This window comes from Bidens hawaiensis, unplaced genomic scaffold (genome assembly GCF_021521415.1).
Source record: "Bidens hawaiensis isolate Kalapana, Puna unplaced genomic scaffold, B.hawaiensis_p1.1 tig00006230_1, whole genome shotgun sequence".
NCBI classification, from domain to species: domain Eukaryota; kingdom Viridiplantae; phylum Streptophyta; class Magnoliopsida; order Asterales; family Asteraceae; genus Bidens; species Bidens hawaiensis.
In genome coordinates this window covers 6920-24089 of record NW_027491412.1, presented here as the reverse complement: position 1 = coordinate 24089, position 17170 = coordinate 6920, and the positions used below count along the sequence as shown (strand labels likewise).

Here is a 17170-nt window from a genome sequence, read left to right as displayed (position 1 = left end):
ATTGCTTGTGTGATCAGCACTAAACGCTAGTTACTTCATAATTTTAAATCTGTACACGAACTTCATTGACCACATACTCCTTGTGATACGATACCCTACTTGCTCTATCTATTTAGTTTAATTAGGTTTTTGATTGACTCAAACGACGGTCATCAGTGACAGGGTGATTCCTTTATTTTCGATTGATAATTGGACCGGGGAGGAATCGTTAAGGAACCGTTTTCCGGTTCTTTTTTCCCTTGAAAACGGAAAATTGGCGAGGGTTGCAGACCGTTTGATAATGTATGAAGGTGATGTATGTGGGGTGTGGAACTGGGCAAGACAACCGATGTTGGTGGAAGGGGTGGATGAATTAAGATCGCTCCTTACAATATGTGAAAGGGTTCGAATTGGGTCAAGCAAATATAAGTTTTGTTGGGATTTAAATGGGTCAAATGAGTTCTCTATGAAGAGTCAAACAAAAAACGGAGGATCAGGTCCAAATATCTCAAGGTTATTCATTTTCTTGGAATTAAAGGGTCCCAAAAAAGGTGTGTGTACTTGCATGGCGAACGGGCTTGGAGAGGTTACCAACTTTGGTGGCCTTGGCAAGAAGGAACATCCATCATGGTTCCGTTTTATGCCCCATGTGTGGGGAGTTAGACGAAACAGTGGAGCATAATTTTATTTCGTGTCGGTTCGCGCAAGATGTTTGGCAAGTTATCTCATCTTGGTGTGGGCAATCTTCGGTATACGCTTTTTGCATTCGAAATTTATTGGAGTTGTACATGTATTTGGCTTCGCAAAGATAAAAAGGAAAGTATGGCATGCAATCTGTCTTGTATCGATATGGAGCATTTGAAAAGCTAGAAACGAGTTGATTTTTAACGCGAGACCGGTTCATCTCGCAAGTGTGGTGGGGGATATAAAGACGTTTGGTTATTTATGGGTGAAGAATCGGTCTAGGTTGTCTAGCTTATATAAATGAAAATTTTAGTTGGCCGTCAAAAAAAAAAAATTTAAATAAGAGTGTTGGTGTATAAAATAAGGTAACATTGCGTGTGATAGAAAAAAAGAAAAAACTTGGATTTATTATTAGATGAGATGGTGTATAAAACAAGGTAACGTTGAGTGTGATCAATGTGTGAAGAAGGGTTGGCACTCCCAACCAACGAACCAAAGCTCGAGACTTAAATAATTCCAGTTAGAGATGGTCTGAATCAATGAAACCCTGAATTCCAACTCTCAATCCTCTAAACCTATACTCTTAATCAATGTCCGACTTCCGATCCAAACTCTCCTTCGATGTTCTCGCCGGCTTACACGACGACGCCGGAGCTTCCAGTCCCGCCCGCCGGAAACGCCGGCACTCAAAGAAGAAGAAGAAGCAGAAGGAAGAAGAAGAAGAAGAAGAAGTGGATTTGAATGTTACTTCTAATAATGGATTCCTGATTAATAGTAATTGTAGGACTGTCGAATCCGTGGTCTACGAGGAGGCCTTTCTTCCTCCTGAGGAGAAGCGGGTTTATCCGGCCACGGAGTTGCGCCAGAGGAGTAGTTTTAGTACTTTCGGGGAGGCCGTCTCTCGGACTGAGGAGAATGTCAAGGAGGTGGATGATGGTGGTGGGAGTAGAGGTGAGAGTGAGTTGATGATGAAACAGACAGCCGAGATGAATCTCAATGCGAACGGGCATCACGCTGGTAGGATGTTGGAGAAGGATAATTCCTTGGATTGGAAACAGTTATTGGCGGATAAAGATCCGAATTGTGAGCTTTCCATCTTTTATTGTTATTGTTTGTGGTGTGAGTTGTTATGGTATCGCTAAAGAACCAAATTTGATACTAGTGTAGGAAAAGTTGAGAGGTCTAAACAAAATTGTTCAAGGTAACTCATACGTAAAACGAATAAGAAATATAAACTTTTAACTAAAAGTGTACTTCGCCAAGAAAATTATGCTAGATCCGGCCCTGAGTGTAGTGGTAATGTATATAATGGGGACTTTTGGTTTCAATTTTTGTAGAATTAGAAACAATTTTGAAAGGATTATTGTAGGTCTCATGATTTAGGGTTTAGTATTATATTGACATGATTGAGAAATGCAGCATATCTATGAATGAAAGATAAGGTCAGGTAGTGCAGCTTAGAACTTTTAGTTTTATATTATGAGATTCAAATGTTAGTATACTAAAACAAGCCTTAATGTATGTAGTCTTGATTATGAGGATTAACAGATGTTGAAATAGTTTTTCTCAGAATGAAATAAGGTTGAAACATAAGAAACTGAGTGACAGTTGAAATTCATTTGTATGAACATATTAGATAACTTTTAACATGAATAAATATTTGACATGCTTAGATTGTTATACTTGAATGCTTGTTAATGAATCATCGAATGTTGAGCCTTAACGTTGTTTTATAGCCTTAACAGATATTTAATTGGCCAATTTTAGTACAATATATAATATTCATTGTTAAGCATCAGTCATCACCAACAGATTGATGTATGTTTGTTCCTACTATCTGTACAAAATGGCAATTATTTACCTTCATGCTTGTCTTGATCATTGTTAATATGCTTAAAAAGTTTCTTAAATATGGATTTGATCACATTTATTAGATTATGCTCTTTTGGTTTTCTTGGAAATGTACAAAGCTCTGGATTCTTTTTTTTTCCTGATTATTTTGTGCTGATTCACTGCATGATTATCAACATAAATATCTGCAAAGTTATCACCTAAATCTGTAACTTGTTGGTTCTTTTTCCTTTTACTTGTTCCACATTCTAAGGTTTGTTAAATAATTTGAAGTGGTGTCGTTATTAATATATATATATATATACAGGGAAAAGTTAACGTACAAATGAAATTAATGTGCTAATTGTGAGAATCAAGTAGAGTAATTATATAATTACATAGTGTAATCACATAATTACTCTACTTGATTCTCACAATTAGCACTTAATTTCACTTGTATATGATCCAAACCCTATATATGTATGTATGTACGTACGTACGTACGTTATAAACTCGGCTTCAAACGGCTAATCAAAACTATGAAATCAAACGTAGATAATTCCAACATACAACCTGGGATATAGACTCACCACCCAAATTGTAACCGTAGGGCAAAAACGAACCCGTAACAAGATACAAACTCACCACCCGTCACGAGTAGGTATCCAAAGTTCACCTCAAGTTGCTAAGCTTGAGATAACAATGGAATATTTAGCCTCCCAGTGGGGAATACCAAATTAAAAAAACATGATAATTCTTTTCTGTCATTTCATTCGGTCGGTTCAAATACAAATAGAACAAAGAAAAAAGAAAACTGCCCGCGTTCCTAGCTTTTAGGGAATTAAAATACTAACTACCTTTTCACTATTAATACAAGAAATAGAAACCAACTTTTACGTATAGCAGCAGCAGCAGCTAGCAGTGGTAGTAGTGGTGGTGGTGGTGGTGGTAGTAGTAGTAGGTATACCGGACTGGCAGCAGTGGCGGCGGCAGCAGATATGAATTTTGGGCAATTATATGAATTTTGGGCAATTATGGAAACGTGGGATGCAACTGCATGAGTTTGTGTTCCTGGATAACCCGTCTTCAGTGATATCGGCTAGCGACCCAACGGCTTTCGAATTTGAATCTTCTATGAGGTTGCTATCATCCTCCCCGTCTTAAGCAAAGTTTGCCCTCAAACTTGATATACCAAATTTAAAATTTGAATTCAATTTGACTTAACTGATGTGGACCTGCAGCAAGAGATTTGCCCACCATCGAGTTACAATCTTTGACAAAAAAACATTCATATAATCCTGGTTAGCTGGACTGATGCATGGATATTGCCCTATGTTTAGTTGCATGATTGGGTGCCTTGAAGCCTCACCGCCTCAGACCGCCTCACAAAGGTCGAGGCTTAGGTTTCAGTAAACTCTAATGAGGCTAAGCCTTTTATGCGTTTTTCTGCCGAGGCATAAGCCTCGAGGCGCGCCTCGGAAAGCCTTTTTAAACCATGCTTACCGATACTAAACGAAAGTAGAACTCGACGAGAAACGTTAATACCTTTGCTTTAGTTAAGCCAATGGATTTCATACGGTGAAGGAGGTGGTTCCATGGGTAACTGTAGTTTGGTGATCAAGGTTTGAGATGCTACGTTAGTGCAACTCCCACTATCGATAACCAACGAACACACCTTGTTGCGAACATAGCATAGAGTACGAAAAAGAGCCTTGTGTTGAGAGTGTTTTTCTGGACCAGCTGTTCCACTAAGAGCAGGCCTAACAACCAAACAATCGCCTTCATCATGTCCTATCTCCACTTCCTCTAACTTGTGATTATCACCAGTTGGTTCTTCATCATAACGAGGTTGTTCATAGTTTTCAACATCAGCAAGTGTGACAACCCGGGTATTTGGACATTCATAAGCCATATGACCTATGCCTTGACATCGACAGCAACAATGTAGTGCTTTTGGAGCATGATTAGAAGTTTCGGCTTTCTTCATAGAGTTTGTGAAACTGGGTTGTTGTGTGGGCGGATGAAAGGTGGGGTGATGTCATTGTAGTAGTAGTGGACCGATTACTTCAGACTTCCCTTTCACCTTTCACCTTCTACTGGGCGTCAACCTTGTGAGCTAAGATCGTCAACTTGGCTAATGAAGCATACGGTTGCAACTCAATGACACGAGCAATCTGGGGTTTAAGGCCACCTAGATATTGAACTAAGGTTTGTAGATCTTCTTCGTCCAAGCCACATTTCATTATGAGATTTTCAAAATCTTGGAGAGTATTCTTCTGCTGGTCTGGAACCCCCATTTTAAGAGAATGAAGTTTGGAGAAATTCTCCTGGACATAATACGTAGGCATAAATTTTTGCTTCAACAGTTTCTTGATTTTTGACCCGGGTTCTAACCTTGTCTTTTCCTTGTCGCTCTCTTGTGAAACAAACATTTTCCCACTAGGTATAGGCATATTTTCGAAGCTTTAAAGCAACAAGCTTGACCCTCTTTTCATCGATTGTTTGCTTATAATCAAAAATGCGTTCAACGGTGCGCAGCCAGTTGATAAACGCATCGGGATCGAGCTTGCCATCATACTCAGGAACATCAACCTTGATGTCACTGGTGTGTTGGTTTTCACGCAGATAACGACCGTACGGGTTATAGTCGTTGACGGAATCATTATCGGTGCCATAATCATAACCATCAGGTCAATACCGAGGTGGGGTTCAATCATCATCCCTTTGTCTCCGCATAGCAAGTGTGAGTTCTTGCAATTGATCTTGCAAATCGCGGATTTGTTGTTCCATCGTTCGTTGTTCATAAGCCATACTGGATTGGATTTTGAATGGAAACAAATCGGGCTTGAACAGAAAATTAAGGAACTTTGGCTTTGATACCAGATGTTATAAACTCGGCTTCAAACGGCTAATCAAAACTATGAAATCAAACGAAGATAATTCCAACGGACAACCCGGGATACAATTCACTACCCGAATTGTAACCGAAGAGCAAAAACGAACCCGTAACATATAGACTCACCACCTATCACGAGTAGGTATCCAAAGTTCACCTCTCAAGTTGCTAAGCTTGAGATAGCAATGGAATATTTAGCCTCCCAGTGGGGAATACCAAATTAAAAACATACTAATTCTTTTCTGCCATTTCTTTCATTAGGTTCAAATACAAATAGAACAAAGAAAAAGAAAACTGCCCACGTTCCTAGCTTTTAGGGAATTAAAATACTAACTACCTACTCACTAAAAATACAAGAAATAGAAATCAACTATTACGGATAATAATAATAAAAAGATTAAAACTGAAAATACGAATTTTGGGCAATTATGGAAACGTGTGATGCAACTGTATGAGTTTGTGTTCTTAGCCACTTTTGCACGTGTACAATCCAACCCGGCTGATCCAAGTCGTGGACCCGTTTGCTGCTGACCCGGAGAACCCCTCTTCAGTGATATTGGCTAGTGACCCAACGGCTCTCGAAATTGAATCTTCTATGAGGTTGCTATCATTAGGGATTTGGTCATTTCAATTAATTCCGTTCAAAAGATTTTGATAAACATGGGTACTTTGGTCATTTCTTGAGAACTAACAGAAAAATATTCCAACGGAATTAGTGTTAGGGATGAAAAGGTTGTTAAAGAATGAAACCAGAGTCATTAGAGGGTTGAAGGTTTCAGTTTTGGACTTAACTAGTTAATATGGACAGACAACAGGGATGAAAACAGAATTTAACTCAACGAGTTTATTGAACACCAAATGGTAGTACTTTTGTTTTCTTCGTCTCACAGCAATGCTGCTATATTTTGTTTCAGATAACTATTTGTTAGAGAGGTCGCCAGTTAAATACTTTATCGAAGAAATGCATGGTGGGAATTCATTACGGACAACAACCATCTTAGCCAATGAGAAAGACCGTGAAAGAGTATATGATACTATTTTTCGCATGCCATGGCGTTGTGAATTGGTAATATACCTTTCTTTAACCTTTTGTAAACACATACACACACATACAGACACACACACACGTATATGCATATATAATATTATCTAAGGGTTGTTTTGTAATTTATTATATGCAGTTTTATGATTATATATATGTAAATTGGTTTTTTACACATCTAAATTGTTTATTACACATTTACACATATATGCATCGTGGTTATTACACATATGTAAACTTGCGATTACATATACGTAATCATAAAATGACATACAATAAAGATAAAACTACCTAAATCAATCAATCAATCAATCAATCATACCCAGTAAAATCCCACCGACAGCAGAGCTATAGGTAGGGTCTGGGGAGGGTGGGATGTAGGCACACCGTACCTCTATCCAAAGGAATAAAGAATAAAAAACTACCTAAATCTACCCTAAAAAATAAATAAATAAAAAGATTGGTTGTTAGTGGTTCTTAAACTTCTTAAAATTTTTAAAGTTCTGTAAAGAACTTAAGTATGTAAACTTATATAGACGGGTGCCCGCGCGATGCGGCGGGGAACAAAAATCATAGTAATCATGTATCAATTGTGGATCTTCAAGGTTAGTTTGAAACCTTGAAAACGTTTGAACCAATCATCACTTTTGGTCAGTTGGTTTCCAAATGTTCAAACCATAGCAAACAATTTGATTTATGGTTTATATGGAAAGTTGGCCATATAAAACCGGACTGGACAATAAACTTATTATTGAAGCTCAATGCGTGAAACCAAACTATTAGTAACGATTCAGTTTAAAGTTTCAACGGTTCAATTTCGGTTCTTTATAACAAATAAGCGAACCAACGGTTTGCCTCAAGGTATAACTTATAACCGTTAAAACCGAATTGTGAACACCCATACGTAATATGTTAATTCTTTTTATTTGAAAAATTACAGCAAAACCATAACCATATTAAATACAATATAAAGCTTATTTTTATGGTGCAATTTTTTATAAAAAATATTAACGTATGAAAAAGTTATGGCCGTTGGAAAATCGTTGGTGGGAAGTTAATTACAATTAAAATTAAAAGGAATATATGGGTAAAGATAAATGTCCATAGTAGTAACTATTTCTTAAAAATTACAAAAGTTAAGTAAAGTTGAGGGGGCTATGTTGTAACTATTTCAAGACATATTTTCTAATGGACAAGTTTGTCCCTATCTTACATGCTATATAAGGTGTACATTAGCCATTAAAAGTGGTAAATTACTTAAAAATGAGGTGTCTTAATTTGCCCATGTTTCATTTATTATATATAATAATATAGATATAGATATGTCTCACACATACATGTTTCTAGGTGACATGAGCATTTTCTTTTGCAGGTCATAGATGTTGGCTTCTTTGTCTGCTTGGATTCATTTCTTTCACTGTTAACAATCATGCCAATTAGGCTTCTAACTACATGTTGGAGGCTTTTAAAAACAAGGTGTATTCTATATCTCCAATTAATCAATGCTTTTGAAAATAAAGAGAAATGTTAAATAGATGTGAAGATACATATTACATATTTATGGTTGTAACAGGCAATTGAAGATGCTTTCAGCAGCAGAGCTTTCTGACTTCGGCTGTTTTCTTATGTTAATTTCTGGAATTATATTATTACAACAAACAGGTTTAGTAAGGGAATCTTTCCCTTTATCAATCCTTTCAATTTACACTAGTTTCGTTCAGTCCTAATATTATATTATACCGTGTTTTTCCCTTCTAGATATCAGCTTGATTTATCACATGATTCGAGGTCAAGGAACAATCAAACTCTATGTGGTGTACAATGTATTGGAGGTGAGAATATGATAAATATCTTAATTTACGGCATTTTGATTATGAATCTCTCATAGTAGAGGACAATTTTGTATTGTTTACAGAATAAAATAACAAAAAGAACGTGAACATCTAAAGAAAACAAACTATGTAGTAGATAGGGTGTGCACAAAACTGAAATAACCGAACCATAAACAAAATAACCGACATAACTGAACCTAGTCAGTAACCGACAGTTTGGTTTAATGTTTTTTAAAAACTGATTTTTTGGTCCGATTTCGGTTTTTTTATCAACTGAAAGCCGGAACAACCGAACCGAACTCAAAAGCTGAAAAACGAAAAATATTTTAACCCTAAGTGGTAAAATCAAAGAAACTGAAACAGATTGTTTCAAGCCCAAATTCATATACTCTGCCAATTCTTTTCAGCACAAATTATAAGCCCAAATGGTAAATCTGAATAATACCGATTTCAAAAGTTTAAGGCCCAAATTCATTATTTTGTACCATTTGTTTTGGCACAAAGTTTTCAAGCCCAAATGGTATAACCGGAATAGAACGGGTTTTAAAGCTTCTGGCCCAGATTCATTAGTTTGGGCCAAAATTTTGAAGCCCAAATGTTTATTCGAAACATAACGGTTTTCAGAAACCAAAAAAGAAAAAAAAAACTAGTTTGGTCTGAGCCAAAAACCAACCCACACCCGCCCCTAATATTACGGAACTAAACCTTGTTTATCACGTTCCGTCGGCCAACTCATAATTAACTCCCTTTTCTAAAACAAGACCAAAATGTCATTTTTTGTTTCAATAATACCAACATAAAAGTTGCCATTACTTGCAGATATTTGATAAATTATGCCAAAATTTTGGTGGAGATGTGTTGCAAACTTTATTCAATACTGCTGATGGATTAGCAAATTGTTCACCCGAACACACAAGATGCATGCTATGGAGGTTCATCTCTGATGAAGTTTTAGCTGTGGCTTCATCAAATATCCTTTTTTATGTGATTATATATGTATATTAACATGTATTCGGCCTCAAATAACATGCTTTTGTTTCCTTAACACTTTGTACTAATTCATTCGTTCATCTTGTTAGCTCAGGCTATCACTCTGTCCACTTGTATAGTTGCACACAACAATGCATTGTTTGCATTGTTGGTTTCAAATAATTTTTCAGAGATTAAAAGCAATGTTTTCAAACGTTTCAGCAAGGATAATATACAGAGTTTGGTGTATTTCGGTGAGTCTCCATACAGCTTCTTCACTTTCTTTCGCTTGAAATTATTAATTTTAGTAAACTACAGTTTTAGTCCGTGTGCTTTGGTTAAATAAACCATTTTAGTTCAATAGTTCTAATTTGACGTTTTTAGTAACCGTGGCTTCAGTTTCCGCTCAATTAATTACTGTCTGCTAATTCCATCCAAATATTTTGTTAACCTTTTTGAAGAGACAACAATGCACCTAAAGTGTAATTAATTACATAAATGTTTTCATGTAAAATTGGGTCGATTTTGTCTTTTTCATAGAAGTTAACAGAAAATATTGATGGAGTTAGTGGGCTGGAGTTAATTGAGACGAAATTGAAACCACAGTGACTAAAAAAGTCAAATTATAACTATTGGACTAAAATAGCTATGTTGACCAAACGATATCTATTAGTTAATATTGTTTGATGTTTATTTTAAGAGTTAAATAGTCAAATTAGAACTATAGGAATAGGACTAAAATAGTTATTTTAACCAAGCTGCAATCACTAAAACAGTAATTTACTCTATTAGTTGACATTGTTTGATGTTTGTTTTAAGAGGTAAATACAGTATTAGTTCATGTGATTTATCAAAAAAATAGCTATTTTAGTCTGATAGTTCTTTTAGTCCATTCATTCATCTATGTCTCCGTCAACTCCATGTTTTTAACTTAGTTAAATATTAGGACATTTTAGTTTTTTTAATCTTAGGTACATGTATTAATGTATGTGGTACGTAGAACCAATTAAAAAGAAACTAAGTATTAATAGATTTTGCTGCATTGTTGCAGATTCGGTGGAGCGGTTCCATATTGCGTCATTTCTAATTTTTGTCTTGGCTCAGAACATTCTAGAAGCTGAAGGCCCGTGGTTTGAAAATTTTCTTTATGTAAGTTTGTTTTCCTTATTGGAATAATAACCTTTTTCTTTCTCACTTATTGTTTTATTTTTGTCTGAATTGTTACACTTTGGATTTTGCAGAATGCTCTTGTGGTATACTTATGTGAATTGATGATTGATATAATTAAACATTCTTTCGTTGCTAAATTCAACGAAATAAAGCCTATAGTATATTCTGAGTTTCTTGAAGACCTTTGCAAACAGGTAACCTTTTATTATGTTTTCTTTTATATCATTTTAATATTTTATTACAATGCACCCATATTAATACGTTGTTATAAAACAGACTCTAAACATTCAACCAGAGAATCCAAAGAAAGCCCTTACGTTTGTTCCTCTTGCTCCAGCTTCTGTGGTACGTATGATGTATTTGAAATGGTCAGAGCAACTAAGGGTGTAAGCTGAGCCGAGCCTGAGCTCGCCCAAGCTCAAGGTTAGCCCATGAGTGGTTTCCAAGCTCGGGCTCGGCTGGTTTATTATTTATATTTCATCTATCTATATGTAGTTATTTTCTTATGTATTTATACTTTTTTTATTTAAAAAATAATATATATTATTTAATATTTTTATCATACTTTTATATATAGTATTAATTATTATGAATAAAAACGTATCCAGTAAAACTCCACTCAAAGCGGGGGTCAGGGAATTATCATGTATGTTAGGGGTGTGCATGAAACCAAAATAACTGACCCGTAACTGAAATAACCAAACCCAACCCCAATCGACAGCTTGGTTTTATATATTTTTTTTAAAACTGCGCTTATGGTTCGGTTTCGGTTCCGCATGTACCGAAAAAACCGAACACTTGGAACAAAAAAAAAACGCCTTTTGTTGTTGAATATATTCATTAAAGTTATTATTTTTGAATGCTAAGTATTTTATAAAATATTAATAAATGGTGTGGCCTAAATGTTTATTAATAACTTAATCATTAATAATAGAATTATGCAGAAAGTTTCAGGCCCAAATTCTTTCTTTTGACCTTTTTTTACCCAAAAATTTCAAGACCAAATGATAAAACTAAAAATCTGAAACAGTACCAAACCCATTGTGAAAATGAAAAGTGATAAAACCGAATGGTTTTCAAATGCTTACAAACCGAATTGTCAGTTTGTGGTTTGGTTTGAGCTATGCAGTCGATATATCACCAATATATCGGTTATCGGCTCCCATGTGGAATATCGGTCAAAATATCGATAATATCAGCGAGATTGACCGATATATCACTGATATTCCGATATCAGTGTTTTAAGTATTAATTGTCAATTTTTGGTGTTTAATGTTAGTGTTTTTAGTCTTAATCAGTTCCTACTTGCTACAATTGTTAGTGTTTTGCAAGTTGCGAAAGGTTAATTTGTTAATGGTAAGATAGTATACTGAATTGTCGTGTATTATGTTGCTATATATATATATATATATATATGGTACAGTTAATGTAAAAAACAATAGTTTCGTGAGAAGCATAATAATAGATGTACACCCTTGGATCTAGGATCTAGTGGTTGAGATTGGTAGTTTCTAAAAGTTGTATAGTTTTCTATTTACATGTTATAGTGTCTTATTTAGGTGGTGTACTTAATTTTAAAGTCTTTTCACACTTCTCACAAAACAATTGTTTTTTATTTGAACCATTTTCTATGTATACTATATATAATACACCAAACAAGAGTATATTAAGACACTTGATTTTAAGAGTTTTACAAATGCTAAGGCATAATGTACATGTATTAATAGGGGTAAACTTGTCTTTTAAACACAATTCATTCAACTTACAAGTTCGGTCCCTTATTTTAACCATATTATGTTTTTAATTTAACTTTTAAACTAACTAACTTCTCATCCATGATTTTTAAATGACTAACATTTTCACACGTTAATATTTTTATAAAAAAATATACCATAAAAACGGACATTTTATTCTCTTTAATTTGAATATGATATTGTTATAATTTTTTTCAATTTAAATAAATTAACATGTCAGGTAAGGTTGTTCCGTGTCGGTTTTGATTGTTTTTAAGTTAAGCTTGTGAGACCAACCGTTAATACCGATTTTTTGTTGTCCAAAACCAAAATGAACCATTGAAAGTTGAAACCGAATCATTACCACCGGCCTGATTCCAATTTGGTTTCACAGTTTAAACTTTTATAATAATTTTAGTTTAAAATAATTACTAATTTAACTGTTTCATCAATTTTAACTAAACACCAACATAATATGATATTTGAGAGGATCATAATAAAGAATTATATTTTTAGCTACATAAATGGTAAACATTAATGAAAGACCTACGACGCGAAATAATAACAAGAATTACAAAAAGAATTATATTGCAATTAGGTTAATTTAAAGTTGTAATAGCCAAGTTATGTGTATTAAAAAGATTATGTTCATTTACATTTTAACTATATCTAATATATATAATAAAACATATCTAATAATTAATAATAAAAAAACATTAAAATGCATTCAACATTTACAGTCTAGTCTGGTTTCATATGGCCGGTTTCCAGTATAAACCGCTAACCAATCGTTCACTACATTTTGAAAATTTTGAAACCGACCAACTAACCGAAAATAAAAAAAAAGAAATAGAAAAAAGAAGCCAAACCAATGACCAGTTTAAACGATTTCAAGGTTTTAACCGAACCATAAACACTCATATTTGTTACGTGATTAACAGTGTCTGTGTTCAAACACCCGTTGCATCGCACGGGCGCCTGTCTAGTGTGTGTGTGTGTATATATATATAAATTCTACATGATCTTTAGAATTAACATATCCCACCGCGATAACTAATATCTCAAATATCGGTCCTTGACCAATATCCGATATTTTTCCGCATTAACTGCAACTTAGAGCCCATAATAGACCCATGCACACCTAAAAAAATTTACTTAATATATTAATTTAAGTTATATAAAAAAAATGTTTTGCTAAGCTCGCAAGCTTACTGAAGCTTGATAGGCAAAGCTTGCGTTGGAGCTCGGTCATTAAAAGAGTTCTAATAAGCTTGAGCTTGTAGGCTTCGCTTGATTCAAGCTTTAGCTAGCCGATTTCAAGTAGCTCAGCTCGTTTACACTCTAGCAGCAATTGTATTTAGTCAAATGGTTACACTGTACTAATTGTCAACTTTCACATGGTAGAAATGCAGCATGGCATTAGCTAGAGCTGGCAAGATGGGTGGGCCAGACAGACATTGTAGCCGGTCAAATGGGCCTGGCTGACCCACAAAATTTTTTATCCTTCATTTATCTCTGATGTGTTATGATTACAAAAACTATATCATTACAAATTTTGAATAAAATGAATTAGTTTATATGCACAAAAGCTCAATTTGGGGGACTTTGGATATATTTGAAACAAAATTTAACCTGAATCAACTCATATGCCCTTTGTAAATGTTTATAAAACAATATGATATGTTTCTATTAGGTGATTCGAGTATTGAGTCCGGTTTATGCTGCACATCTTCCCGGAGGGCCCACTCTTTGGAGACTTTTGTGGATATTAATACTGTCGATCATGAGTTTTGTGATGCTCACAACGTTAAAAGTGATGGTTGGTATGGGTCTTCGTAAACATGCTACTTGGTATATTAAAAGGTGCCAAAGAAGGAAACTTCATTCGGATTAACAGTCACCACACCGGGTACATAACTTTCACATGAAATTAGCCTCAACCGCAACCTCGAAGATTCAAGATTGCAATACACAAAAAATGCATCATCTAAAAGTGTTCAATGGAGCATTCGCTTTTTAATAAGTATTGAGGCCGTTACCGTATACACACAAAGTATACATCACTTCTACCCTTTTTTACCCTGACGTGACTAAATTATGGTGGTTGGTGATTATCAAATCTCAATTTTGGTTCTTGTAGGAAAAAAAGAAGATATATTTGTCTCATTTATGCATGTTATCTACCTCATTTTAATACTAGTATATATTAATTGGTTAGTAATGGCTAAAGAGAGATGGTTATGGTTCCAGTTGAATTCGTGTTACTTCGGTGTCCTTTGAGTTATGTTTGTCAATTGGATTGCATTAAGTATCTAAAGTTAATAGGAGAGATGGTCAAATGAGGCAAGCGCGTTGAATGTCGTATTAGCGTGTTAAAAAATTACAGAAAAAGATTCTTGAATTATAGTTTTTGAAGTCACATATAGGATCAAGTTACCAAGTATTTTTAACATATACTTAAAATCACTGTTTTAACTTTTATCTCTTTCATTTTTAAATAAATAATATTTTTTCATACTTTTGTCATTATCTTTTCTATCATTTATTTACAACCATTTTCATAAAATATTAAAAATTTATACAAGGTAAAAGGTTAATTTCAATTTAATTTTTTCACATAGCATTTCCTTTCTTTTCAACTCGCGCTTACTCATAATCATATCATAATTTACAAACCTACTCACATAAATTATAGGGCTGCAAATAATCTAATTCACTTTCTAAAATGCTTCAATGTAAATTATATATTAACCGAAACTTTAGCCATCAAATTTGTTCTTGACGCATTCAGCCAATTTCATTTGCATGCATGTTCGATTCCGATACCAATTTGTAGGTTCCCTGGACGGATCACACGAGATATCCCGATATACACAGGTGCGGAATCCCTGTGTAGATCGTTACGGACGTAGAACACAAACACACGAACACACAAATACGATACGAACAAACTCACGTTATATTAATAACTCAACACGTGATATAATCACAGTTACAGACTCTCGACCTCACGTCACTTGACTCCCTGATTTACACGAACTTGAACTTCTTCTTAAACAGTAATCCGTAACCTATATAAATACACGACAACTTCGCCTCAGGCGAAGTTGTCCATAACTTCGCTTGTTCAACAAGTTCGTCTAGGCGAACTTGTTAACAACTTCGCTTGGTTAACAAGTTCGCCTAAGCGAACTTGTCAACAACTTCGCTTTGAACAAACAAATACATAAACAATATTACAGACTCGATTACAGACACTAGACATATGAACTACACACATTTATGCACCAACAGACTCCCCCTTGGCAGTAGCTTCATATCTTGATCTTTCAGCTCTTGTCTCGTAATCCTGTAACTTCAAGCGTGCACTCCTTCTCTAACGCGCACCGACACAACCCTTTGATATTTCCTTGCTTCATCCTTCCAAGCAGGAATTTAAAAGATCTTTTTCTCGTTAAGCATCTTCAGATCAGCTTGCGATAAGTTAACAAGATGCATCGGATCGTAAACTCTAAGGATCTCTTGTTCATCCTCATCTTCCATCACTGCCTCCGCTGTCTCACAATCAACGAACCACCACTTTAGGTCTTTGAGCACATCCTTGGGCATAAGCTTCATCGGTACTTCTTTAAGGCACCGGATTGGTTTATACTTCATAACCATCCAAGGCTTTCCATCAGCTCTCAAACCTCTATCCTTGTCTTCAACAAGTTTCCCTTTCTGTGGTTTCAACAGCTCAAACTTCTTTTCCTTTATGCTCTCTTTCCATACGATTTTCCCTATGACTCTAGCCATATTATCATCACTTCGATTGATCAACCCCAATCTGGCTAAGTCTTTAACCTCACATTCAGGCAGTGTGTTTAACGATCTCAACATTCTTCTAAGGTACTGAATTCCATCATATCGTTTAATCACGAAGAGCCGCAACTGCTCATCATAAATCCAGCATATAATCCATTTCTTTGCTTCAGCATAGCCCTTAATATTGTAACTCTTTTTGAACATGGTAGGGACTGCCGGTTTCTTCGTTTTGACGAACCATTGAGCGTATCCTTCCTTCCACCTCGGCTGCTCTTCCCATTCAGTATCTTCAACTGCCGTCTGATCACCCATATCGGCCTTCTCAACCTCTGGAATATCATGTTCGACATTTTCCTCTAGTATCTCTCCTTCCTCAATCTCATTCTCAATCTCAATCTGCTCACCGATCTTCTCAATCACATCACTCGGCAGCACATCTTCATCAAATAACACATCGTCACTGAACATATCATCGTCAAGTTCCCTCAACGCATCAATCACGTCATCATCAACCAACACCACATCATCACCACCAGCCGCGTCGGCAGACTCCCCCTGAGCTATGGAAGTACCAAGAGCTTGAGAAGTTCTTGGCAGCTCACCACCTGCATCTTTCGATGCATTGGGATCATCGTCTCGGTCATTTCTTCTTTTCGTCCTTAGCTCGTCGCCCTTACAGCTCATCTCCCCCTGAGATACCAAGAACTCCTTCAAGGCATCTATAATTTTCCCATGCTCAACCAGGAGGGATGACTGTAGTTGATTTGCTTCTACTAGGCGTTGAATAGTCTTCGATTGCTCTGCCACGATCCGCTCTAGTGAAGCTATTCTCTCTGAGTCTGACATAGGCGTAGGCGAGACATCAGAAGCAGGCGTAACCGCAGGTGGTACCATACCTGATAACCCTGCAGTAGTGACGACCGTTGACTCTACAAATCGTGCAGCTACCACCGACTGAGTAAGCGTTGGAGGTGGTAGAGACACAATCTCCGGAGTCGACATCTGGATAGTAGTGGTAGATGGAATGCCAGCAGATGATGTAGCCACCACGGAAACATCCGCAGCGCTTGTACTTGTAACCTGTACAGAAGTAGGAACGATAGACATACCAGACAGTGAGGCCGGAGCAAAACGTACCATCCTTGAAGTCTCTCCAGCTCCCATACCTGCACCTGTCCTTTCCCGTCTTGAACGTCGTATCAGCTTATGTATATCTTCTTCCTCTTCTGAC

The 17170-nt window shown here is 35.8% G+C and overlaps 1 protein-coding gene across 1 annotated transcript; it reads left to right on the top strand.

Moving 5' to 3' along the window:
• Positions 1 to 1244: 1244 nt before the first annotated feature.
• Positions 1245 to 14353, top strand: LOC143631696 (protein POLLEN DEFECTIVE IN GUIDANCE 1-like). The gene is made up of 11 exons (XM_077100377.1): positions 1245 to 1746; positions 6304 to 6455; positions 7804 to 7907; positions 8005 to 8093; positions 8190 to 8263; positions 9083 to 9233; positions 9319 to 9486; positions 10284 to 10381; positions 10474 to 10596; positions 10679 to 10747; positions 13829 to 14353. The coding sequence occupies exons 1-11, from the start codon at positions 1254 to 1256 to the stop codon at positions 14027 to 14029; spliced, it is 1722 nt and encodes a 573-aa protein (XP_076956492.1). The 5' UTR covers positions 1245 to 1253; the 3' UTR covers positions 14030 to 14353.
• The last annotated feature ends 2817 nt before the right edge of the window (positions 14354 to 17170 follow it).